Source organism: Leucopleurus acutus (genome assembly GCF_964270905.1).
Source record: "Leucopleurus acutus genome assembly, chromosome: 18".
Taxonomy (NCBI): domain Eukaryota; kingdom Metazoa; phylum Chordata; class Mammalia; order Artiodactyla; family Delphinidae; genus Leucopleurus; species Leucopleurus acutus.
This window is the reverse complement of record NC_139160.1, coordinates 75,884,226-75,910,970: the sequence shown is the minus strand read 5'-3', so window position 1 is coordinate 75,910,970 and position 26,745 is coordinate 75,884,226. Positions and strand designations below refer to the sequence as shown.

Here is a 26,745-nt window from a genome sequence, read left to right as displayed (position 1 = left end):
AGAAACGTGATTCACGTCTAATATAATGCCCTTTTCAGATGAGGGAAAATGTTAAACCGCGAGAGATAAGTTTATGAGAGGCCTGATTTGGCCTGTTTTGTTTCAGATTTCCCACCAGTATAAAATTCCTTACAACCTATAGGATTCAGGATTCTGAAATCAAAACAGCAGTTTGTATGTTCGGTGGTGGCTGAACAAAGATGAGAGAGATCGCTTTGGATTGCTGGTTGTCCAGAGTCTCTGTGGGCGTTAATGTAAACACTCTCTTAAGAAGGAAAAAAGACTATTTTTAAGCAAAATGGATAACTACAATTGGTCCATTGTGCCCAAACCACATTTTTTTTTTTTTTTTTTGAAAAAAGGACTACATGCTAAATGGATTTCTAGTAAACTAATTTGAGCACAGAGAACAGTAGGGTAGGGAAGACGGGCATCTCATCTTAATTAACGGGGAAACTAAATTGCATTTTGTGGAGCCAGAAAGGGACTGTGGAGAAACCCAGAACGAACATCCACTTTTACTGAACTCACGTTTACGCGTAGACATTTGTCTGTGATGCTGATAGATAAAAAGTGCACAGGAGATAAGTGTTGTTTGAGAGCACGGTTTATGGAAGGAAGACTTGCAAAGCATTTCTTTGAAGATAAAATGGAAAATGAACTTCCTGAGTCATTGGGTGTGCTGCCCTGACTCTCGGAAGTGGCCGTGTTTCCACATCCAGCTCCTTGGGTTCCGCGTGGAAACACTTCACGAGTTATGCTGAAGTGGAACCATTCGGGGTCCCTTGGGGGGCTAGCGTTTGGTGTTTGGAGAGGTGGTGACAAAGAGGTAAGGTCCCAGCAGTGTTTGATGGTTGTTTCCAATAGGATTGGGGATGGTGGTGGGGTTTCAATGGTGGAGCCAATTCAAAAGTTAGCACGCCTTAGATTGACACAGATGGGTGTGTATGTATCTGTAGGTCCTGCAGAGCAGGTACAAATTTACCTCGAAACTATGCATCTTACTTGGGAGCAGGGAGAAGGTTACCTACCCTGTGTTTTGTGGGTGTGTATGGGAAAAAATACAACCAATCTTTATAGAGTATTGTTGTTTGGGAACTGAAACTATGCTACTGGAGTCACTGTGCTTTAAAACCACTTTTTAAAATGAACTTTATATATTTGGTCGTTAGGGTTATAGATCGGTGTATACCATAAACTGTGCTATTTTACTATTCCTCTGTAGTGGGGTTTTTGTTCTAGAATCGGTTTATCTGTAGGTACAAGGCAGATTAGACAAGAATTACCCCGAAAGCATCTGTATTTAAATTTGTTCCATAGAAGGACTGTTTATTCACCTCCCACAGTGAAGGAATCAAGGGATGAGAGAGCAACACAATTGTTTCTGAAGGGACAACAGAGTCACAAGTCACGTTTAAAAGTATTGTCTGTTGAAGTCTTAAAGCAAGGGGCTTGAATATTTTTAGAACTCCAAGGAGATGACTTGACAAACCACACACGCTTTATTTTTCCTGTCGTGCAAGCTTTTCTGCTTTGGTTGGCTAGCTCTTGTCATAATAAGGTAATCCGTGCCCTGTTCCCACCCTGTTCCCAGGAACAGACAACTAAGGTGCTAATGAAAACACACACAGGCTTTCCTGAATGAAAGTCACATGACTTGTTCTAGTTCCTTTATTGAAAGAGAAACCTTTACCAAAATAGTACTTCGGAGCAGGAAGCAGGGTGTGTGGAACACTAGCCCAGGAATCAGGAAGCCAGGTGTCTAGTTGCCGTGCTGTGTGAGTCACGTGCAAGAGAGGAAAGCCATTTAATCCCTCTTTCTCACTTTCTCTGTCTGTAGAATGGGGTCCTTATAACCCTCTCCTCCTGTGCTCAGGGCCCCTGGGAGGCCCAGGAGGTTGTCAACATCCGGAGCGGTTCAGCTCCTCTAAAGAAACGTGTTAATAAATCCAGCGGTGCTACTGATGTTTATGTACAGGAAAGGCACTTTTGTAAACGGGTGTTCTTAAATTAAAAACCAGGATGCTCAAAGTTGTCTGAACGTGGAGCCGGTACCTTCCTAAGAAATTCAGGCCTTCTCTGTTTTGGTGGCTGGTTTTACTCCAGTCTCTGAGAACCATTGTTTTTTCCCCCTCTTTGTTTCACTTGAGATTTTTCTTTTCCTAGATAATTATCAATTGTCATGAAGTAGGGTTTTAAATTACAGAGTAAAATAACAATTAAGGAAAAGAGCATTCCGATCCTGAAACTACATCAGGACCGTACTTTCTGATGACCTTTTGCGACGTGCTTGTAAGAGATAGTGTCAAGATGAAAAACGTGTAACTGGAATATAGGCTTTTTAAAATTGACAGTATTGCTCCTAACATGGGGTGCCTTATGAGAAAAGCAGAACCCTTAAACTGTGAGTTGCTGAATCGGCCATTGTTTGGCCTGGGGCTTCAGTCTTCAGGGTTGATTTAATGAGGGTGATCACTCCTGCCCTGTTTTGATTTGACTGGTTGTCAAACTGGGTAGGAAAACCTCCAGCGTTTCTTTTGTTCTTCCACAGGCCCACTAACCCCCAGAAGAGGAATTTTCATAGGTAATTAATGCTTTATTTTCTTTAGAACTCTTAGTATTAAAATGAATCTCTTTCTGAAAAGAACTTGCGAAAGTTTCAGGACCAGCACGGGGATAATGGGTTTTCTGTTAAAATTCCCACTAATGCGTTTTCTGTAGCAGCAGAGTCCCAAGAGCCGGTTAACTTTTGGTATCAGATTTGGCAAGTAGAGAGGGTTTTTTGTTTTGTTTTTTTGGGTAGCACGGAATCAGGTGTTCCCATTTCACCTCAGAAACTTAAGGGAAAATGTACCTTGACTCCTTTATCTGCTTTGCCAAGTACACCAAGTTGGGGAAGCTCGGAGGGAAGGGGACCAGCGTGCCCTTCCCCACAGCCCGGTCTTCACTGGGGCTCCTGTGATAGGTGAATCCTCTGCAGACTTTATCTACTGCAGACATGAGCAGAATGCACGTTTCCGTACAAGTTGGGCAAGGCCTTTGAATGCTGGCATTCTTCTCCACCAAACGGAATTTTCTGAACCTCCAAGATCAGCGGATATAAACATGTTATCGATCAGGTGGTAGGTTTTATGAGAATAGCCACATTTCAATGGGAAGATTCTTTCTGTGTTCGTTTCATTAATTTGAACATATTCTTCAAGGTGGCAGTGATTATTCTGAATCACTCCAGGTCGATTATCGTAGACAGAGTTCAGCGGTAGATTTTTTCTGAAGAGAACTGGTGAAGTCATCACTCAAGATGGAGGAAATGCTGAGGCTGATAATTGCTCCTGATGATTCCATTTCTTTCTAGATGTGGCTGCAGAGACTTCCATGAACTGTGCACTGAAATAACGGGCACAGAAGAAAGTGTGAACAGAGCTGGAGTCTGTGTTGGACACTAGCATTTTGCTCTTTGGGTGCGAATAATACAAGATACTTCTGTGCTTGGCCATCTCATTTAATTGAATTCATTGCATCAGAACTGAATTCATTGCATTCTGCTGAAATGGAATTGGGTTAAGACTTACAGGCTGCATTTTTACAAATGATACAGTGGTTAAGTTAGCAGCTCTCGATGTCTTTTCTATTGGACTAGGAAATGTTAACTTTGTATCAGGTCGCTTTTACCTGTCCAGAGACTTTGTGAAAGTTCATCAGGCAAACGTGTCTTCAGACTTGGCCCAGTTTTCTTATGCCATAGGTGATGTTTATGCCCAGAGATGCGATTTGCTTCTGGTGCTCTTACTGAAATTTGGAATATTTGGTCAAATATTGTGACCCATGATAGACCTTAAAGATGAATGATTACGTGTACGGCATTTTGTAAATACTGGGCTTTTTAGTATCAGTTTTAAAGAGTACCAAATTTGGGGGAAATAAATAATTACTCTTTTGGGGTGATGTGTGTGTACATGTGTGTAGCTTCATAATATCGCATCCAGTTGTGCTCCCAGAGGCTGGCTCTGGATATTATTTTCATAATTGAAGCTCCAACACTGAATAATAATGTGTTCTCTAATCGCGTTAAAACTTTATAACCTTAAGTATAACTATAGTTTTACTGTTACTTTAATCTATCCATATGGTATTGTTAGTACAACTGCTTGAGTGAGTTACTATGGTAGAGTACTAAATTTCAATCTCTCCCATGTGAAAAAAAATAGGTATTATGATAGAGTTCATTATATTAGTGATTTTAATGATTACCTTAAAATCCATATGTATAGCTCCAGAATGACTTACACTTTTGCATAGAATCAGTGCATAATCTTTACTATTTATGAATGCAACACAGTGCTTTCTCTATGCAAATTCAAAAGTACTTACTTAAATCCACTCATCTTTTGCCTCCAAATTATAAGTGTAACTAACGATCCCCAAAACTTGGTGGACAGTGAATGATTTTGAAAGAATGCTGCTGAAGTCGATGAGATGATGAAAACGTAACCGTTGTTCTGATCAATATGGAAAGATAATTGCATGCCCCTCTCCCCTTTCAATCAAAAGAAGTGTTTGAAATCCAGAAAGTATTTTTTTTTCACTTTATAGCGTTAAGACATTTTCATACATAAAGTCTCATGTAATACTCCAAAAGCCCTGTGTCATAGGAGGGCCGCCTGGATCTCCATTTTTGGAACGAGGAACCTGCAGCTTAGAGAGTCCCAGTGACTTGCCTGGGAATCCCTGAGACAGAAAAGGGTAGTGATGGGTTGAACCGCACGAAGACGCTGTTGTACCAGTACTCTTTATTTTACATCCCATCTTATCCAAGTCCTACACACTGTCTACTTTGGAAGCTCATATACAATAGTGACCTTGGGATTTTACCGTAGATCGGCCTTAGGCAGCTTTCAAGTTAACAGCTGGGTTTTTATTTCACTTGGTGGCAGTAACTTAATTTCTCTCTCTTTTCTTCCACACGTTATTCATTCAGAGTAAGATGGGGACAGCTAAAAGCAGGAAGACTGGACAATAAAGGAAAGCTCTGTCATTTTTTAAAAATGTATTTTTTATTTTATTTTCTAATTTTTATTGTAGTACAGTTGATTTACAAGGTCATGTTAGTTTCAGAAAGCTCCCCTTTTTTTTCGTTTTTGGTTTTTTTGGATGTGGACCACTTTTAAAGTCTTTATTGACTTTGTTGCAATATTGCTTCTGTTTTATGTTTGGGTTTTTTGGCCGCGAGGCATGTGGGATCTTAGCTCCCTGACCAGGAATCGTACCCGCACCCCCTGCATTGGAAGGCAAAGTCTTAACCACTGGACCACCAGGGAAGTCCCCCTCATTTTTAAAACTGTTTTCCACACCTGCCAGTTGGAAGAGCTCAGGTTTCGACATTGTTTTCAAAGCTCTTGTGATGTGGGTGAATTTCAGAGCTGAATCAAAATGTTGGTTGGTCGTCTCTTCTGGGACCTCTCAGGCTCTCTTCCTGGACTTCCAGTGGTCTGCAGAGTTGGAAAACTTATATTCCTCCAGCTGTCTTTGTTTTAGTAAAGCAAACTGTATATTGTACTTGATAAGATCCCCCCCCCACCCCCCACAACACTAAATGCTTGAAAACTCTCTCCACACAGAGTGGTGACAGGAAAAAAAAATACAAGGTCATTTTGAGGGAGAGGAGTTGAGAACCATCCGTCTAATGTAACTCATTTTAAGGTTGTGAAAACAGAGGCCGAGGGAGGTCGTGCGTCCTTTCCAAGGTCACCGATTTAATTAGTGGGTAGAGATGTTTGTAAATATTATCAGGAAAGAATAGGTTTGCTCTGTCTCTGTGGACCTTTGTGTGGAGATGAATACCTTTCTCCTAGGATATGGCCTGTTCCCTCTAGAATGATTTATTGTTTGTAGAAGTGCTATTTGTTTTTTGATTTAGGAGCCTTGCAGGAAATGGCTTCATGCATATACTACAAGGTATGCTGGTGGACAGAACTAGAGGAAAGCAGACACTTGAATAAGGAAGAATGTTGTAAGTTAGAGAAATAGGCTGCTGATGCCCATGTGGGCAGTGTTTTCTGATGTGGCAGAAGGGTGAAGGCCTGGCAGACATTCAAGATCATGTGCTTACTTGTGTTTAAAAAAAAAAAAAAGAGAAGAGGAAGAAAGAAAATTCTTGGGATAATTCAAATCGAAAGGCCTCTGTGATCTGGGAAAATGTAAGTCCTTTTTCTTTATCAGTGGGTCATCCTGGGGCCCTGATCTGACATCTAATGGGGCTGTGTTTTCATTCATTCCTTGAGGGGTCCTTAAGATGCATTTCTTCTCTAAGTGAAATATCCTATACTCGTCATTATGAATAAGGCCATTAGCAGTCTCCTAAGAAACTGTTTCATGATGAGTCATCACTCTATTTGATGATGAGTCTATTTGAAAACGAACAATTTTAGAATTTGCCTAAGGACCCATGAATAATCAGTGGTTGCTAGGTGGTGATCTTCTGGGGAGTGGATTATCTCACTGGTGCCCTTCTTGTTTTTAAGATCTTTTATTTTTTTCCGAGAAAAAACTTACTTAACTTCATTGTTATGGGATGAGAAATGGTTTTTCAGAAGGCACTGCCTTCCTAAGATGTGATTCTAACCCCGCTTTGAAAGGCATAAAAGAAGACATAAACAAACATAACAGCTCACACAACAGCTGTCCATGTTTGAAAAACCGTGGTCGGGAATCTATAGCCTTGTGCTCTGGGGAGTGGTTCAGGGCTGTGTTAACACGAGCTGCCAGTCTCTCCAGCATCCGCAGAGAGAGCACTTCCTTCCTAGCAGACGGCCACACGCCTGCCATTAGAAGCCACGCGTGCCAGTAATCCACCCAGCATCGCTGGCGGCCAGCGGCGCAGGATAACAAAACGGGAATGCTTGTCCCCCTGTCAGGAATGAATGGAGTGATGAAACTGCTTCTCAGGATAGGAAGAAAGCAAAGCTCAGAGGACCCTGTCAGGGGTCCTGTCCTCTGTTTCCCAGTTAGGTGGAAAGCGGACGGGTTAGATGCTGATGTGCTATGTGGGGAGTGTTTGTAAGTAAACCCGGTAGTCTTTCCCTGGATGAGGTCTGGATCCCTTCTGTGAAAACTTGTCTTCCTCGGAGGACCTGGGACGGAGCTCTGGCTTCCCGGCCCCGTGCTAGTGATGGAAAGCAACTGAAAATAGAGGCTGAGCTCAGTGACCGTCTGATGCCCGTGGATCCCCAGGTCGTAGAAGCCTCCCCAACCTGTCATGTGAGTGACGCAGCCGTTTTCTGCCCTGCCAGGCCCAGCTCAGGCCCCCTGTGGTCCCCTGCTTCTTTCTTCCTGGAGGGCTTCCGGAGCCCAACGTGGGTGGATGAACGGATGGATGGATAGACGGATGGACGGATGGATGGAGGGAATTGTTAGCTGGGGGAGAAGTTTTGGAAACAGGCCGGGACGTTCTTACTAAATTTAAAAACTGTGCATATAGTATTTTAGAAACTCCAGGCAGTAAGCAGGATTAAACAGGGCATGGACTAGAGGGTGCTGTGCACATTGATTTTGTTTGAAAATCAGAGATGGACGTACAGCCAGAGCTCCTGAAGTGCTAAGGCAACAAGAATTCCTAGAAAGGGAAAGTGGTCAGTTTCTTACACCACAGCCTGGATGCATTTTTTAAAAAGATAATTTGCTACCGTGATTTGTGGTGGTGTTAGGCTTCTGTTTTATTCTTATATGATGCAGGTAATTTAAAAAATGTTTTCCAGCATGAAAGGGACCTAAACTAATACTTTTTGTATTATGCAAATGAAACAAAACAAATCCATGAGCTACTCATAAGCTCTTCCAGTTGTATTTATATTAAATTTTTTAAACAAATACTTCATCAAATATTTATATCAAATAAGTTTGGTGAAACTAATACAAAGAACTCTTCTTACTTCACCAATTAGACTTACAAGAAATGTACAGTTCAGCTGAAAATATTTAGATGCGTTTTCGCAAAATACCTTAGTTGCGAAACTGCAAAATCTGTATTTTTTCTCTCTTTAGAATATTATAAAACCAGAGTGGACATTTAGCTCAGTCAGTTTCAGAAAACTCACTTTAACTGGTTGAATAAACAAAAAAAATTTAAACTTTTAATAATGAACCGTGTGGAAATATTCGATATGAAATATTGACCCACTTCTATAAATACAAACATTCATGAATTTTGAAACAGTCTTTCGATTTTATTTATTTTGACAAGTTTTTGAAATGAACATTTTCTTTTCAAGTTGAAAGTTTGCAGTAGCTTCCAATTACTGATAGAATGACATTTTGGTGCGGAGGGTCATAATCAAAATTGTAAAGATGCAGTAGCACGGACAGATCTTAATTCCGTTTTCCTTCTTACTGTTATTTGTGGTTTAGCTTGTGGGTAGTGCTGGTTTATGAGTAGATTTAGTTCTCAATGAAATAAGCACCGCAGTAAAATACCCAAGTTTAACCCAAGTTAAACGCGTGGAGCGTTTAACTCGGTTCCTAGAATAACTCTGGGCGACAAGCACGCATCTTCACGAGTCTGGAATGTTCAGAATTCATCTCTGAATTTACTCTTGAGCCGTTCTTGGCCAAAGACACAGGATGGGCTGTCCCTGCTGGGACTGCAGGTGTCCTTGCTGGAAAAGTCTGGTGGAACCACTCAAACGTGTAGTGCCCCCAGTCCCCCACGCACACTTGGGGTCCATCCAATGAAGTGGAATTTCCACATCAGTTTTCTCCTCCGAGAAACCACAGGTTTGATCTTGCTGGGCCCCGGCTCCGAGCTGTCAGCCTCTCTGAGCTCTGGGTAGCCTCGCCTCAGAACTCCCAGTATTTCTCTGTGTGCTCTGTCTTTGCTGTTAGCCTTTGGATTCCAGAAACTTCACGAGGTTAGTGGACTCCCTCTCCCGTTCCTTCTGAGGCTTCCCTGCTCACCCTCAGCTCTTGCCGAAGAAGGATGCTCACCTGTAGTCTGTGTGACGGGAAGCATCCGTAGCTGCAAAGCTGGGAAAACTCACACGTAAGATGTGCTCAGTGCTGCTGCCTGTCCGTGAGAAGTCAACATTTCGATTTTAGTTCGTTTTTTTCCTCATAAATGATCCACAGACATTTCATGTGATCACAGTTCTATTTATAGTGTAGGCTTCAAAATTGCTTAATTTTCAGACGTCCTATTAATTTCCAAGTAGAGTTCTGTTTTCTTAAGACACACCTGAAACCACGTGCAGGCAGCTCTGAGCCTTTTTAAAAAGTGTGTGTTTTATCTGTTTTTCCCCGAAAAAAGCCAACAGAGAAATGACAGGCACTTCCCTTAAGGGCTCCTTGGGAGGATAGAAAGGCGGCCTGTGGGGCAGGAGAGACAGGCGGGAAAGGTTAGATCTTCCTTCAGCTTTCAGATTTAACCAAATGGTTACGTTTTCTTATTTTTTCATTACAGGGATGCTAATTGTGACATGTTGCATACTTTAAAACTGTTTCACCCATTTGAAAAATATTACAGTGCAGGCTAGAAAGAAAGAGGTTTGGCTTCCAAGCTAAAACAAACAAACAAAAAACAACCCAAAACCAGAAGTACCGAATCTTCAAGCCTACCTTTGAAACCAAGGAAATAAACGTAATGTTGACATGTGTTCGGAGCATGAAGTAGTGTAGGTAGTAACAAGTGCTCCAGAAAACAAAGCAGGGAAGAGAGAGGGAGAAGGTGGAGAGGAAGCAAGTCCTGTAGGTATTGAGGGGGAGAGTCCATATGAGCAAAGGGAATGACTAACTGTGCAAAGGCCCTGGGGCAGAAAGTTGCTGGTGTGTCCCAGGATCAGAAGGAGACCCGTGTAGCTGACCAAGAGGGAGCAGGGAGAGAGTAGTAGGTGATGTGAAGCAACTAACAATGAACCATGACGTGTAGAGCCTGGTCAACCAGCGTAAAGACTTTGTTCACGTTCAACAGCGAAGACGGAAAATATAGTTTCTTTGGAACAGTATGGGAAGTGTTTAAAAACTTTTCATATCATTTCGCCCTAGCATCTTTTTCCACTTAGTGTGGTATATGTCAGCTCCTGACTTTCTTTCTCAAAAATATGGTGTAAAAGGTGAAAAGACCTAAAAGGTTCTGGGGGAAGGAATATGCTGAGATGTCATTGCACTGGGGAAGGCAGAGGGAAATTGTCACAAGATAAACAATGCCATCAAAGCACAAGTGTCTGGTCGTGGAATTACATGCTCGGTTACACAGACGTTATTTGTAAAGCACCTTATAACATGTTTAGATGGTGTCTCATCCTCAGAACCTCCAAGGAGGGAACGTTCTTGCCCTTACCCTTATTTTTTAAAGGAACCACCCGAGGGTGAAGGGGTCTAGCAGTGGACCTCAGGGGAGCCCCTGCCGGGCTGTAGGGAACGATGCTCTGGTCCGCTCGCTGCTTCCTGGTTCTGTGTCTTCTCAGAACCCCCAGTGGCTTCCTTTGAAAAACTGGGTCAGTTACTCCCAACTCCCCCTCCCCAGGGCATCCATCCGCACAGTGTGCTTTCCGGTAAGGAGCGTGAAATTCGGGCTCTGCAACAAACTGATTTTCTTCATCAGCTGATTGGGAAACTAAAATGATAGAAAAGTCATTATTCCTTGTATTTCGTGGAGATGGGACCTCAACGTGGAAGCACCGATGGGGGTGAGCTTGGAGCTAAGGGGTGTAAGGCGTCCAGAAAAGCTAGTACCGCGTGTGGATAAAGACCCTCCCCTTCTTCTAGCCTTTCTGTGGAGAAACCGCACCCTTAGTACGTGGGCTTTGTGGCTATTTGTAGCTTATGTCACTTTAAGGACTTGACATGGGTTTAGGTCTACCTTCAGAACGTAAGCTCGGTTTTACTTAATTTTTCTGAGATCCGTAAAAAAGGGATGGCCTGCATGAAGTGTCTTAAAGAAGGTCATCCATTCGAACAAGAGAAAAATGACGATCCCATCCTAATTATTTATTTCTACTGTGTTAGTAGTTGTTCCTTCTCGTAGGGGTTGCTATTACTTTGTCCAGACCGGATGTGTGAAATTTGCATTTTCTCTGTCCAGTGTATATTTTAGGAAACACGCTTATGCTCGTGGGTCTCTTAAAGTCATTCTTCAGAATTTGATGTGTAAGGAATCAGAGCAGGAAGGGGTGGATGGCGGGAGGCTGCATGTTCGCGTTGGGGGGAGGTTTGTGACCAACACCCAGGGTCTCAGCTGGGACACACGGCCGGGGGGGCTGTGCTTCCCCCTCTGTGTCTGCCACTCTCGCCCTACAAGCAGATTGCTAGCATAGACTTGTAAATAACTTGATTCACGCGTAGTCTTGTCAGATCTGTGCAAAGTGTGTGAAGTATGGGCAAGTCAAATAAGGCTCCAATTCAAGCTTATCTCCAAAGAATGACAATGGCTAAATATTAATATTTCTTTATGTGAGCATATTGAAACAACCGATTTGTAAATATAGTAAAAGTTACAATGAGTGGGCAAGTTTATTCTGCTTCTTCTGTTTCGGTCACTTTGAAGCCTACGCCCCATTCGTGTTCAGTTCGATACAACGAGTAGATTTTGCAGAATGGCCAGCTGCCCTCTAAGGAGAATGGAGAAAATAAGTTATTTTATGTTAATTCATATAGACCGAGTGTCACAGAATCGTAACGCTGCTAACTGTGAAAAGGCGGAAGTGATCTCTCCGGACAGGACATCCCTGTCTGCGTGATGCTTTTCTGGAGGGGAGGGGCCTGTGTGTGTGATGTATTGGGCGTCATTGTGGTCTATCAAGTGGTCGTCTGCTCAGTCTGGAGGTTGTGTTTTTGATTCCTAAAGAGGTGGTTGGGAAGGCATGTCTTCTTTAAATCCATTCTTAAAAGTCATAGAGAGGGCTTCCCTGGTGGCGCAGTGGTTGAGAGTCCGCCTGCCGATGCAGGGGACACGGGTTCGTGCCCCGGTCTGGGAGGATCCCACGTGCCGCGGAGCGGCTGGGCCCGTGAGCCATGGCCGCTGAGCCTGCGCGTCTGGAGCCTGTGCTCCGCAACGGGAGAGGCCACAACAGTGAGAGGCCCGCGTACCTCAGGAAAAAAAAAAAAAAGTCATAGACAAACCCTGCCCAGCTTTTGGAGCCCGGGAAGGTTTTCGTGTCAATCAGTAAGAAATGCCGTCTTTACACCGGATGGATGGATCGTTTCCCACCTTTCCAAGCCTTCAGCAGTTTGGGAAGCTGACTTTATGTCGCTGGTATTTTGGTCCTGCCCTCTGCCTTCTCCCTGGAGAAGAGGGAAGGATGAGACGGGTTTGTGATCAGGGGTGTCCCAGCAGCGTCCCCCTGTGTGTCACCGTCTGGACAGGACTGGGTGCCCTCCAGCCCCGGGCATGAAGGCTTCCCACCTGGGGGCAGCGGCAGGCACCTCCCTGCTCCGTGTCTGACAGCTGGTGGCCCTGGGCACTCCAGGAGGGGCTGGGGGCCAAAGTTTCCAACCACAGGCTTCTGCGGATCTCCCGATGTCGCGTTGAAAGTCCCGGGTCTGAGGCCCCGGGTGTGCAGGGTCCCTCCCAGCAAACGAGCATGTAGAATGTCTAGGTTGGGCTCTGACAAGTCTGCACAAGTTCTCTTCAGCAGGTGTACCCAGCTGAGGCTCAAGCTGTGAAGGACATTAAAAACATTTCAGCATTTGGGCGGAACGAGCGTGCAGGGCGGCTTCACCTGGCTGGTCCGGGCACTGCCTGCCGGGGAAGCTGGGGGTGGTCTGCAGCCTGGGGCACCGGGGCCTGGGTCCCCCTGGCCCCGCTTTCCTGGGAAGGCGTGGCTGTCGGCGGCTGCTGTCTTACTTTACTTTTTAGCAAATGCACTTGATAAAGATGGTCTGTAACTTCGCACGTTCCACTCTTCATTCCTGAAATTTCAATCAGGGGTACTCCATTTGGATGTAAATCGCTCTCTTCGGCCACAGAGGAATTTACAGAGGAATTTAAATGTCTGCATTATGGGGCACCGCCGTGTGTGACCCCCGAGAGAATAGAGGTCCTGTGCCCCGTGGCCCCGCCTAGTTGGGGCCCCGCCGGCTGCTGGCATCTTGCTCGCGGGCCCTGCGATGCGGAGAGGGATGTGTGCGTTCTCCGGTGACGCAGAGACACGCGCGGCCTGTGCACGAGGCGTGGCAGAAGGCACCCAGGCAGGATGCTCTGGGCAGGGTCTGAGAACTGTTAGCTTTAAATGGCCCTGAGTTACCCCCCCCCCAAAAAAAACCCCACAATTCTGCTTCTGTTCCGCTTCTAGCCAATGAAAACAAGTTTATTCATTTTTTTTCCCTCCCGAGAGCTCTTCACCCTCGTGTTTGTGCATTCATGGCTTGTTTACTTACTGCCTGAAGTTGCAATTGCTGGTGATGTCATTCATGGGTGTAGTTTTGAATGGAGGAGACGCCGTGACGGCAGATCGATGTGCTCAGAGATTCCCAGTGCACAGGGCTGCCAGGCCTAGGGCTTTGTCATTCACAGCACAGCGTGTGGTTACCCGTGTACATCAATGAAAGGTGCGGGAAGAAGGCAGAAGGACCCGGCCCCAAGGTGCACGTCCTGCCAGCAGCACATGCTTACTGTGTGTGGAAAAAACAATTTTTGTGTGTGTATATATACGTTTTCTGTTTGTACTACTTAGTTATATAGTGTATGCATAAAACCTCTTTAGTAGTTTCCCCATGCCCAGTGAGAAAGCTAGGGCAGGAGAATAATGTCCCCATTTTCCTAACAGGGAACACCCTGGTGGGTGCTGCCTGCTGGGCCTGGGGACCCCGACTCTGGGGAGGCCAGTGGCTCTCCACACTCGCATGTCCTTGAGCCGTGGGGACGGTTGCCCTGAGTCCTTCCTGAGCTCCCAGCAAGGCTCCTGAGGTGGCCGGTGGTAGGAATGGGTGTCCACCTGTGCCAGGGCAAAGGACACGGCCCTCAGCCTCCTCATTGCTGGGAGATCCTGCATCTCAATGAAAAGGCCAGGTGTACGTCTGCACAAGGTGTGTTCTTCCCCCCGAGCCAGGACGCTGGCGTCCGTATCAGTGAGGTGTCATCCATGGGAGGGAATGTACTCGCAGTCTGGAGGTGGAGGCTTCTCAGGCCCTGTGGGTCTGTGCCCAGCAAGACAGCTCGGGGCACTGGCTGGGCTGGTGGTGGGTCACAATATGTTTCCCCGCATTTTTTCTAATCCTTTCTTTTTTCTTCTTTTTCTGTGACGACAGACAAGCACTTCACAAATCCCGTTTTCAGAACATTTCCAAATTATTGCATTATCATTATGTATAAACCAGAGTAAATTTCAGATTCCTGAAGGTGTACCTTTTTAACTGTACTCATAAGTACGTTTCCTGTTAGTGATATTCCAGAGGTAATTTGAGTTACATTTGGCATAATTTCAAACTTCCAGAAAATGCTTATTTCAGTTTCAATAATAAAAACAAAAAAGGTATCAAATTATAAAATGAAGAAAACCCAGTAGCAACTCTTAAATATTTAAATATTCGAAGGAAAGAACGGCTCATTTGAAATGATACATAACAGGATATTTGGGGATGGATATATTTTGAACAAACTGTTATTCTACACGCCCTTAAGTTTATAGCAAAACTATAATATTTAGGTTTGAGAACCTCAGATAGACACAATATAAACATTTTTATAGTGTACAAAAATATACCCCTGAGGGAGAATTACACCGTTCATAGGATATTTGCAATTTTAACGCAGGTTCCATCACTTGGCCCAAATATTGTTTCAGAGGGTAGGAACGTAATGCTTATAGTCACGTTCTCAAATGACTCAAGCAAGAGAAGAGATTTGGGCCCTTTCTGAATTGCAGATCTATCATATATAACTTTACTTATTATGTTCAAGTTGAAAGAGTAGTACTGTAGGATATATTTAGTAATAATGAGGGTTCTTCAGTACTATGGTATTATGCATGGAATATCAAGTGGAAGAGTAAGGAAAACTAATTCCTAAAGTGTGTGCTAGCTTCATAAATGATTTTATGACTTGCTTCCTCCTCCGTAGGGTCTGTAACAGGATAGCAGGCTTTTAAGTCAATGGGATTGCATCTCTGAAGCACGTAAGCCTGCCGATAATTTTCAGAGGGGGTATCAATTAGTCTCCAGGTGTAACCCGCAGATGGAAATGTATGTTGTAACTTTCACAAATTTACCCTTCTTTCTCCTCCTCGTCTTCCTCGTGTCCTGGGACACAATGTCTCTGTCACCATCACTCAGCTCCACTGTCAAAGTGAGAAACAGCCGTGTCCAAGAGAGTGAACGTGGCTGTGTTCCAATAAAACTTTATTTCCAGAAACAGGCAAGGACCCGATTTGGCCGTACCCTGCTGACCTCTCTCTTAGAAGGCCACTCTCGTGTGAGACGACGAAGGTTTTCTTTTCTCTTGGGCCTCAGACAGTCCTAAAGTTCTGTGCTCCTTTAGAAGATTTTATTCTGCTTTTCTGCCTATGAGAAGTGGCATGAACCCCATGGGTTTTTCTTTCTGTTTAGCTCGTCAGAGCTTCGTGGAGGACCTAACAGGCATGTGCTGTATGCTGGGGACCGAGGTGGTCCAGGCCCTTGATCAGCAGGAGAGATAGGTGCACGAAGCAGAAACGCACAGTTTGCAGGGTTCGGTGTCTTTGGGGAGTTGATAAACAGCTGATGGTACCGTGTAAAGGTTTAAACTCCAGGACCCAAATGGAAGTTCCAGACCTCCCCTCACTCCTTCCCGAGTCCTCCTGTCTTTTATTTGCAAAAATGGGGGCTGCATTGTCGGCCCCCAGTGCAGCAGTGAGGAAAGTTCTGGGAGAAGTTAAGGATCGTCCTTTCCTGCTGATCAGCTCCAAGGCAGCGGGCAAGTCACCAAGGCTCCCTCATCTGGTTTTTACCTAGAAAAGGTCTAACGTTTCATAATTTAAGAGAAGGGTCCACCAGCAATTTAAGGACATTTTTGCTTCTCGGGTGTTTGCGTTAGGGCATGATAATAGTTCTCCAATGATGCTGGAAAACTCTTGCCATAAAAGGGTAGCTTCCAGGATCCACACACCAGGCTTTTCAATAACAAACAGAAAAGGAATGGATACTTAAGTATTACAACATAAAGTTGGTGTAGGCTATTCACTATAAAGTTTATGCTGGTTGCTGTGGGTGAAACTTGGACAATGGGGGGAAATTTAAAGTGCGATAACAGTCTAGGACACCTGATTGCTCTAGTCTTTGGTGATTAAGACAAGGTCTTATGGGAAGGATTAAGCAAGAGCTGAAGAAGGAGAGATGCCTTTCATTAACCCCAGCCTCACGTGAGAACTCGGTTGTCTCATCCTGTTTCACGTTGTGTCATTAGCATCAAGTTGCAACTTGATGCTAGGAAATGTCTTCAACAACAAGCATTCCGGATGAAATGATTTTAATTGTCAGTGGAAATGATGAGCTCAACTCCAAGAAGCTTCTAGATCTTTCACGAGTCGGGTTGGTGAAGTCAGTCACTGAGCCCGTTTGTCCCGGGGACCCTGTGCTTCCATATTTTCCTTTTAAGTTATTTTTTTTTTTTCCACTTGCAAAGTTCAAGTAACCGTTTTTCTTAGAATCCCTGGCTTATCACACCCGACCTTGCTTTGTTTGTATATTCTAGGAGTGTCTTTGCTTCTAGTAAAGTGAGGAGATACTGAACTATCAGGTTGACTTTTCTAGGAATTTGCTCATGCAACAGAAAAGTTTATTTTCTCCCGTCCTTCTGTGTTTAACATAAAAAGTCTCAGTGGACCTGAAGGACATGTTTGGGCTCACCGTAGGGTTTATATATATATTTTCAATCATAGTTACTACTAGAAATATAAATTTTTATCTTAAGAAGTAGAATGTTTCATTCTTGTCATGCACATAAGTGTCTGCACTGGTCCTCATTCAGATCTGCCTGAAAATAGTAAGTCAGTGGCACCTGCTACGTGGGTTTGCTGTCTGTATTGTCCACTGCTGCTCACCCAGGGCCCATGAGACCAGGCCCCGTTCCCTCCTGCTGTGCCGTGGAGCCCCACACGGAACTCTTATCTGCATCCAAACCCGAGTAATCATAAGAAATCGTTTAAAAAAGAGCCGTGAGTCAGAACATGCTCCCAGAATGCTGCTTGAGTTTGTTTGCCAGAGCACATTTACCCGATTGATTTCTGAAACCTTCTCGACCCGACGCTCACTGCATTTTCCACTGAAGTGTTTGCGATCTTGGAGGCCAGCTCGGCGGTGGTGTGATGTGGCCGTGTTCTGACATCCGAGCCTTCCGTGGCTCGGGAGCTCCCCCACTGGGCTCAAGGACAGAGTTTTTCAGTGATTGTTTTCTTTTTCTTTCCGTTTTTTTTTTTTTTTGTAAAATAGAGCAAATTGGAGGTGGGGCCTTTGTTGACAACACCTGTCCTCATTTGCATTCTGATTGGTCTTTTAAATGGAAGAGAAAGGGCAGAATTAGCGCTGGTCCGTAGGGAGTTAGGATAACTGCATAAGGGACTGTATCCCTCATATGAACGTCATTTGTCATGTGTCACAGAGTGAAAAGGAAAAGGATAGCTGGGCTACGTGACATGCCATATGGGACAACGTCAGTCTTTGTGCTGAAAGTTTTTTTTTTTTTCAGTCAAATAACTCTAGATTGATGCTTTCCATGAATGAGTTTCTTTACGAAGCAATGTCTAGGCTACAGAACAGTACAGTGTGTAATTATACTGCAAATGCAATGTGTATCAATAAATATAAATTATTTTAGAAGCATTACATCTAGGAGCAGATTCAGAACTGGTGCATGTTACTCTGTAATTTTCACCAGCAACACATGGTTCTGGCCTTTATTTCTTCTTTGTGTCGCCCCTGTACCCTCACAGTTCAGAGAATGTCTCCCATCTTAATGATATTCACCGTGGAGGAATTGTGAAATTAGTCACTGGTTCTTTGCCTCTAGTAGAATTAACATAGGTCATAACATAAATAAAATTTTGTTGGAGTCTCATCGTTACGAAGCATACATATTTAACAGTTGAGGGTGATGGGCTGGCAGTGTTGGAAGATTTTTGTTTCTAGTTGGCTGAACCAGACTCATTTTCAGCGGGAGGGGTGATTTAACTTACTTCAGAAGGGACTAAATAAAAGGCAAAAGTGGGCTCACATTCCCAGGTCTCCGCTCCCGCCTCCGTCCCCTCCTTCCTGGGATGCGGGACGGAGCGACAGCAGTGAGAGGCGGCTCCTGGCAGGCGGGTCTGGCTTTGCTGGCTGGCTGCTGGCCTGGCCGCAGAGAGCCTGCTTGCTTGGCGCACTTGAGCCCCGAATCCCAGGCATCTTCCACGAGTGGCCCCCTCCCGGTGATCCTAGGTCGGGATTCTTGCTGGGGTGCGTGCAGGAGGATCTCCCCGTGAGTTGGGGGTGAACCCAAGAGGGTTCAGTGGCAGGTGACTTGGGTGGCGTGGACTGAAGTTCGGAGGCTCTCTGCCTCGAGGTGTCTGTGCAAGGCCACTGTTATCTGACCCAGTAGGAGACAGATTGCATCCGCGTTGGGTCGATGTGTTGGCTCCAGGGCACACCTATACGCTGAGATATGTGTTTGAAGCGCGGCACAGCTCTCGCCCGGACAGCTGTCTCTGAGCTGGTGGCCGTCCTCTTTCTGCTTTCCTTGGCCTGAGGCAGCTCACGTCCTTCCCACGCGCCGCGAACGAACCCCCCTCCCTGTGATGGGACCTGTGCGCGCGTGCTCAGCCCCCCTCCCCAGTCATCCGTGGCTCTCCCTGGCCATGTGTGGGACCACATCCCTGGCCCTTCCCTTCCGTGGAAGCCTGGGGCTGCTCGGCCCACGGCTCAGCATCTTAGGGGACCATGTTCCTTACTGTCCCCACATCAAGTTGACTCACTGGGTGGCCGACAGCCCGAATCTCTCTTGTGCCCTTGGAAGAGCTTTCTTCTCCCTTTGCTGGTAACGGCAGCCGAGCATCCTTCAGAATGCAGGTGTTTGCAGAGGGCAGCGCACCTTTGAAAGAGTTGCTTCCTTCCCTGCCCAGAAAACAGCTGTCATGTGACTCCCATTCTCTACCTCATCATTCTCCCATGTGCCTCGCAGAGGCCCTGCACCGGAGCAGAATTGGAAGTCATGTTGAAAGGTCATTGTGTGAATAAATGCATGAATTATTTCCTTGCTCCTTAGCAGCTCTTTTCTTTCATAATGCTAGTGCTTAGAAATTAAGGTTTTGACAATCGTGTTGTTTGTACTTCAAAAAAATGAAGTTACACATTCAACTTGATTAGAGCTCATGACGGTCTAATGATAGTTATTTCATAGCAAGAAAGCATCCTTAAAAACAGAGCAAAAATGTCCATGGCCCTATGAGTTTGCAGTAAAGGAATGTAAGTTTTTCAGCAATAATTAACTCTGTGTGTTTGAGTTCGAGGGATTAAAGAATTTACTTGCTTAGCTGTTTTCAAGGTAATGCGGTTTTAGCGTTAACAGGAGACAATTAGGTACATTTAGCTAATCGTTAGTGTAAAAATAAAATAAGCTCTGAATAGAAACCTTCCGAAAGTGGACCCACAGGGTAGTACTCCCTCTAGGGTAGTACTCCCTCTAGGTAGTACTCCCTCTAGGGTGGCCGTCAGATTCTTTTCACCGTCAGGGCCTGAGTGACAAAATGCAAACTCATTTAGGGTGAGACTCAAGTCCAGGTGGATTTTAGCAAATGCCTGTATTTATTAAGGGACACTAACCTTCAGGTTCTCACCAGAGCCTCTTAGGACCAGAAATCACAATAATGAATAAAATAGCCGGAGACACATCTTCCCTTCGGAGGAACTTTGGGACCCTGTTCTCCATTAAGTTTCATGTGCTGAACAGTTTACTTGTTACATTTCTTAAAGGACGTAAGCTGTTTTAAAAATAATGAAGTGACACTGCCTCAAAATGTCACATTGTAGGGAACTTCTGAAAACGTCGTGAAAAGATACAGTATTTGTGTTGCGTGTAGACAGCACATGTCTACACAGGCTCTTGTTTGGGTTCTGCCGGGCTACAGAGCAGGTGCTTACTCTTGGCTGTGGGATACTGGAAGTTTCTCTCTTGCTGGGATTAGTCCTCTGAACTCAAGATGAACAGAAAAGAAGTAGACACACAAAAAAAGCAAATCCAGGAGTGTGGTGAGCGCCGGGCGCAGAATTCTGAGTGATTTTAGAGGAATATTCAGAGGTGCAGGTTAAGTAACTACAGCTGCAAAGGAAGACACGGTTCTGTTTACGGTGGGGCGTGACCCACCAGGCACGCATGTGACCAAGTAGTTAGCAGCATGGGGAGCGATGAACAGCTTGGCATTTTTGTTTAAACGCCAAGAGACTTAAAAAGAAAACAAAGGCGGCATGCTGTGAAATGCCAGCCAGTCTCTCCAGTTGGTGTGTCCGCTAAAGGGACAAACACATCCAGTAAAAGTACGCTGAAAACATTGGGGACTGGGAAAAAGTTAAGGAAGTTTGATCTTTCAGCCCAGAAAGAGGGGAGCACTTGAAGCTGGTGAGGGTCCTGCTGGCTCCGCCCAAGGGCAGAGGAAGCGGGTGTGTAACGGGGGCTTATTTTTGAATCTTGGGTCGTTTTAGCAACAGGATAGAGTACCCAGTGGGAAGGGTTTTCCGAGGGCAGAAGTGTGAACATATGACATCTCCCACTTTCTTACCGCGACCCACATTGGCATTATCCATGTAGCTGAGAACACGCGGTGACACGTGGCGTGGTTTTCGTCCTCTCCACAGCCCTGTGAGGAAAGCAGTGGTTTCTCCCGCTCTGTCCACATGAAGAACTGAGACCTGGGCATTTAAGGGGCCGTTGCCAGGTCGCTCAGCCCCTCTCCCAAGGGTAGAATCGTGAATGGCTTTCTTGCATTGAAAATGTGAACCTCACTTTATGGATCTCACAACTCACTGTAAACCCAGTCGCCCTGCTCCCGGGGAAACCGAAGGGGAGTTTACCCATTGAACTCGTCTCTGGAAAACGGAATGAGTAAAAGTTTGCTTCCCGAAGTGGATCATTTCCCGAAAGTGACACAGATGGTAAAGGAGGGTTGAGAGGGACCTCGTCTCCCGCAGTAGGATGGCTCTGTGTGCACAGCGGCCCCGCTGACTTCTTTCCTTCCTCTTTCAGAGTGAAGATCTGCCTGGCTTTATCCCCGTGACGACACACATCAGAGAAAAACATGAACAGAAGATGCTCAGCATTTTTTTAAAATCTGAAGCGGCTCAGTTTCCTTTTGAATCTGAGCGATTACCACACGTGGACGCCTCTGGATTAGACGTGGAACCGTCTCTATCCCTCGTTCCCACAGGGGGCATTCATCCTTGTGCTGGTCGTGTTGTGTTTCGTTTTTCGACAAAATTAGCGGAAGGAGTGATTCACGAGAAAATTGGACGTTTTCATCGGCCTTTTCCGTTGTGGCCAGTGTCTTAATTTCTCCTTAACTTTCCTTTTGGCAAAGCAGATGTATCCCTCAGCATGCTGGGAGATTCTGCCAATTCGCATTAAAGTGGTAAAGTCTGGTATTTACTGGCATCCTCTCGAAACTACCACCGTCCTACCTCAGTTCCAGGTGAAGCCAGATCGGCGTGGTCAGGGGCCGGCAGGACGTCTGGGTACCGAGAGTCCCAGCGCGGTCATCTGCCTCATCGAACAGGCCCGGTACACAGCTGCTTGTCAGACTCCAACCCAGGTACCTGCGTGTTTACTCACAGACAGAGCCCAGCGTGGGACTGACGTTTCCCAACGGAGATGAAATTTGAGATTGGACTTGGAAGATGGATGGATAAATAATAATTATTATATGTAACTGAAGCAACCTACTTTGGAAAACCATCAGCTGTATTGGAGGATGGGGGGGTGGGAGGGGCGGGGTCTGGGAAGGGGGTGAGTATCTCTTTTTACCTTTAACAGACTTGTTTAATCTTCTCTCTGTAGATGTTTATGTAGGTACTTCACATTGCAAACGCCTTTGATGCTATTCACAAGCTCAAACGTCTCTGCTATCCTTAATCCTGAGCTTGCATTTCTCTAACCAAAAATTCACGTAGGCATGCTAGCGGTTCAAGGCTGGTCAAGGGTTTGGCAGATTTCTTTTAAAATGTATTATCTTTACTATGATGCTATTGTGTCTGGCAACGAGGCTGCCCTCAACAACAACAACAACACACACACACACACACACACACAAAGGAACTGATAAAAGAGGCATTCTGGCCCCTATGTTATTAATAGACAAGGAAGAAGAAAAACAATCTTACAGTACATGTCACTTGTGAAAACAATTCCCGACAAGGCTACCCCTATTGCACATGTTTTCAGTGTGGTGGCAGTTACCGCGGGTGTCGCGGAAGACCGCTGCCCTTGACCTGCAGGATGTCACGGCATCTCTCTGCTGCCTTGACACGTCGGGGGAGCTCTAGAGCCCCCCTCCCGTGTCTGGGTCCCCAGTGCCTCTTCTCTGAGAGTCCTGTAGAGGTTACACGAATTCATTGGAGATACGAGTTGGTTTTTTTTTTTTTTGGGGGGGGGGAGAAAAATATATATAAATATATAGATAGATATCACTATAGAATAATGCATTCATAAAATGAGGCTTTTCTAGAGGAAGACCAAAAAATTCAATGTCTTAAACATGTATTTATCGCAATGCAAAAGTCTTTCTCCTGCCATGCTGACCTTTTAGAACAGAGGATTGTACCGCAAGACAAAGTTGAATGTAAAGTGATCGCCCTGAGCATTTTCCAAGTTTCACTTTTCTAGAGAATCACACAGCACAACAGTGCGTAAACTATACCACGTTAGTTTGATGGTCATTTTCAGTGTGTAATATAGAGAGACTTTATTAAAATGTATAAAATGTCCTAAAGTTTTGGTTTAGTTTTGGGACTCGGGATGGATGGAGTTGCTATGGAAACCACCCCCCACACCCCCCCGTAGATAGGACTGAACGTGGGCGCTGCTGATCGCAGTGTCTGACTCGTATTTAAGTAGCTCTCCCCATCCTTCACGTGGTCCTGCCACCCTTCCCATGGTTCATGTTCCTCCTGCAACTTTAAACAAGCGAAGTAAAAAGTTGATAATATACTAAATTTTCTTCTATCCTGTACATTTCAAAAAAAAAAGGCATATGCAATATTTACATTTTTAATTTAGTTTACAGAATGGAACCAAAATGTATAAATGTTATGTTTGTTAAAACTTCACAATGTATATTGGGTCTTTGTACATTTTGCCTGACTTACCTTAAATTTAAAATATTTTTTGCTATATAAACTTTAACAGTTATTAAACAGTGTTTTCTTTTGGGGTACGTATTGTTTCTGGAGATCAAGATGTTAAATATATTTCTTGCTATTGTGATATGACAAAAGACTGACCTTCTCTTGCTGTCTTCCACTGTCCTTGCTGTATATAAGGGCCTATATGGCACTGCTGGAAACCAGACTCAATGGAACTAGACTAGTGCATTGTATTTAGTCTGTAATGATCATGGATGCTCTCCTTAATAGCCATATGCAATACAATAAAATACATTATTTATGAAACGAAGAAAGCCTGGAGAACGCTTTTTCCCGTGTGGATAATGAAGTTGACATCAAGCCACTCTTCTGGTGTTTGGGGTCGTTCAGTAACTATTTGGTTCTTTAAAAACACTTGGTGACTGTGACCTCTTCACTTAATATGTGTATTCTGGAAACCAGAAAATACCCCACACATCACAAAATTTATGAAAAGTCGATGTGTTCATTAAAAAAAGAATATTTTACTCACTTCATCCGACGTAGAATCATTGCCTGTTCTCAGTCCTGTACAGATACTCACTCCTTCATCGTCCCTCACACCCTTCGGTGGTGGCATTCGCCATCCCATTTCGTAGATGAGGAGACTGAGGCACACAATGGTGAAAGGACTCGCCGGAGGGCACAGAGCTCACTAGCCGCGGAACCGGGACTTAGACGCAGAAGCACAGCCCCGGAACCTGTGCCCGTGTGCTTGCTGCCATCCTGCTTCCGAGACGCAGGTACGGGACAGATGGCATCCAGAGCACGTGGCAGGCAGGTCAGCAGAGCCAAGAGGTGCAGTTCGGGAGGTGGAAGATACGAAAATGGTGTCTGTTGGTTTTCATCAAGGACGGTGTCACCTCCTTGTTAGAAGTCGTTTTTCTGTACCTCCGCTTTACCTGGGCGTTATAGTAATGCAATAACATGGGTGTCGTCTGTTTTGAACAAATAAAATCAGAGCGATGGGGAAGGTGATTTTTTTTTTTTTTTTTTTTTTTTTTTTTTTTTTTTTGCGGTACGCAGGCCTCTCGCTGCGGTGGCCTCTCCCGCTGCGGAGCACAGGCTCCGGACGCGCAGGCTCAGCGGCCGTGGCTCGCGGGCGCAGCCGCTCCGCGGCATGTGGGATCTTCCCGGACCGGGACACGAACCCGCGTCCCCTGCATCGGCAGGCGGACTCCCAACCACTGCGCCACCAGGGAAGCCCCGGGAAGGTGATTTTTAAATGATGGAGTTTAAGTCACGAGACTGACGTGCATTGTGTGGCATCTGGGAACTTGTCGGTGACGTGCGGCCCGTTGGTGCCCTGACTGATTGTTCCTGGGGGCTCCTGTTCGGCACCGGGAAGAAGGCATGATCTGCAGGGTTTAAAATCCCTGAAATCTGCTATTTTAGTGACGAGAGGGCTGTCATTCTAAGGGAGTCGTACAAGGCAGGAATTGGTGAGTGTATTTACCCAGAAAAGTTGATTGTAAATAAAGAAGCGAGGAGTTGTTTCAAAGTCCCGGAGATGCTGGAACTATTCACCAGAAACCAACTTACAAACTTGGAGGAGAATGCTAGGTTCCAGGGCATTCCGCGCTGAGGGCTCAAGGGCCCCCCTGCACTGTTTTGGGAGAGTTTGACTCTGACCCATTAGTGGTCAGCTTGGAAGATGCACATGGACTCCTGGTGATCTAGATGCTGTTACCATCTTCAAGGGTCCGGCAGGATCACAGCTAGTCCGTCTTGAAGCCCCTGAGTCCCAGGTTAAAGATCACTTGGCAAGTTTGCAGGCTGCTTGGGCAGGCGGTTCATTCCTTTGTGTGTCCAAACCCTGAGCTATACCGGTGTTCGACTTCTTTGTCATTTCCGCTCTTCGGTGCCGCCAGTTGAAAGACAAAGGGAGCCGTTGCTTCTTTAGATCTTGATGACGCTGTGTCCATTGCCCTACATTTAAGATAGGGCATGTGATGAGTCAGGGTGATTCAAAATTGCCGGGCTGTGTATTTTCTTCATCCACTGATATAACTGCTGTTAGCACATTATTGTGGTCTTGGTTAGTATGACCATCAGTGATGTCTGCTATACATGGCCATGCTGTGTCCAAGAAAAGCAAAACACACAAGAGACATGGTCCTTTTGTCCTCACACGGAATGAACGCTTCCGGGTGTGCTGAGGAGGGGAGATGGGCACCTCCTGTTACAATAATCAAAGATAAGGTTTTAATGAAGTTGCCGTCTCTCCGGCAGTGTTTTCACAGGCCACCTACCTTCACCACCCAGCGAGGCCAGAGGATGCCCAGAAGTGGTCACGCCCACGGCGACTTTGCAAGATTAGAGATTCGGTTCATAACTGTCCTGCGGGGTGTGCAGAAACAGGTTTTCCCCTAAAAAAGCGAGGGAGGCCAGTTAATTTGCGAGGGCACCGGACGACAAACCCCAGGGAAGGGTCTGTCTTTGCAAAGTTCTTTTATCCGTGTGGATGTGGTCATGCCCCTCTCAGACTCCTTGTGAGGGAGGAAGGGAAGCCCTGGGCTAAGACCCAGACGGGCCCTCCCTGCAGGACCCCGTGGTAACAGGACCCTCCCGTGAACGAGCTCCTGTCCCGCGAGAAGCACCTGCTGGCAGAGTTCGGGAGATGCTGCCTGGCCGTTTCCCTCCATCCTCTTTTCCCATCAGGGAGCTGAGCCCCGGTGGCGTTTATCCCAAACACCAAAGCCAGCCCGGGCTCTTCCTCTTCCTCTGGACCATGGCCCTCCCTGGGAAGGGAGGGAGGAGAAGGGACGACCCCCGCCCCCCGCCACCGCCCCTGCCCAGCAGCCCTCCTGCTGCCCATTCCCAGCCCTAACGAGGCCCCAGCAGCCGCCAGGCTCTCCAGGATCCCCTGGAGATGGCAGCTCCTCCCTGGCAGGCAACCAAAGTTTTGTTTACTGCTCTCAAAGCAAACCCGTGCTGCTTCCTGCCGTCCGGTCTATTTTTTGAAAACACTCAGCTCTTGGCTCACAGACATCGCTTCCTGCTTTCATCTGCTTGGCCTGGACCAAGGATGTCCGGCCAGTGGCCAGAGCAGCCCTCCAAGGTCAGGACCACTGGTCTTGCAGAAACACAGAGGCCCGGGGAATCCTCTTCTTCTCACTCCCCTCCGAGTTACTTACCAGGCTGACCTTTGAAGACTCACGTGAAGGGGAGTGTATCCAACTTGGGCCACGGGATGTAAAGTCGATAATACATCTGTCTCCGGCTCAGCCGTGCCCTCAGCCACCTTGATTTTTGCCAGATGGCAGCCCCCGGGGTGGTCCTCCAGTGCTTGCCTAAATCCTGGAGTCTCGCTGCTAATGGCCCCTTTCTGGCCTCCTCCAAAGGGTAACTGAACACGGCAGGAAGCTTTTCATCACATACTTTTCCAGCAGGAAGCGAAGTTGTTCCACTGCAAGGATAGTG

General features: G+C 45.8%; 1 protein-coding gene across 1 annotated transcript in view; it reads left to right on the top strand.

The window, feature by feature from the left end:
- The window catches only part of IRS2 (insulin receptor substrate 2), a 28,043-nt gene extending 6,169 nt beyond the window's left edge, over positions 1–21,874 (top strand). Inside the window, exon 2 of the mRNA XM_082859483.1 lies at positions 21,173–21,874. Within this exon, the coding sequence (XP_082715609.1) occupies positions 21,173–21,177 (5 nt within the window). The 3' untranslated portion in view covers positions 21,178–21,874. The remainder of the gene's footprint in view (positions 1–21,172) is intronic.
- The last annotated feature ends 4,871 nt before the right edge of the window (positions 21,875–26,745 follow it).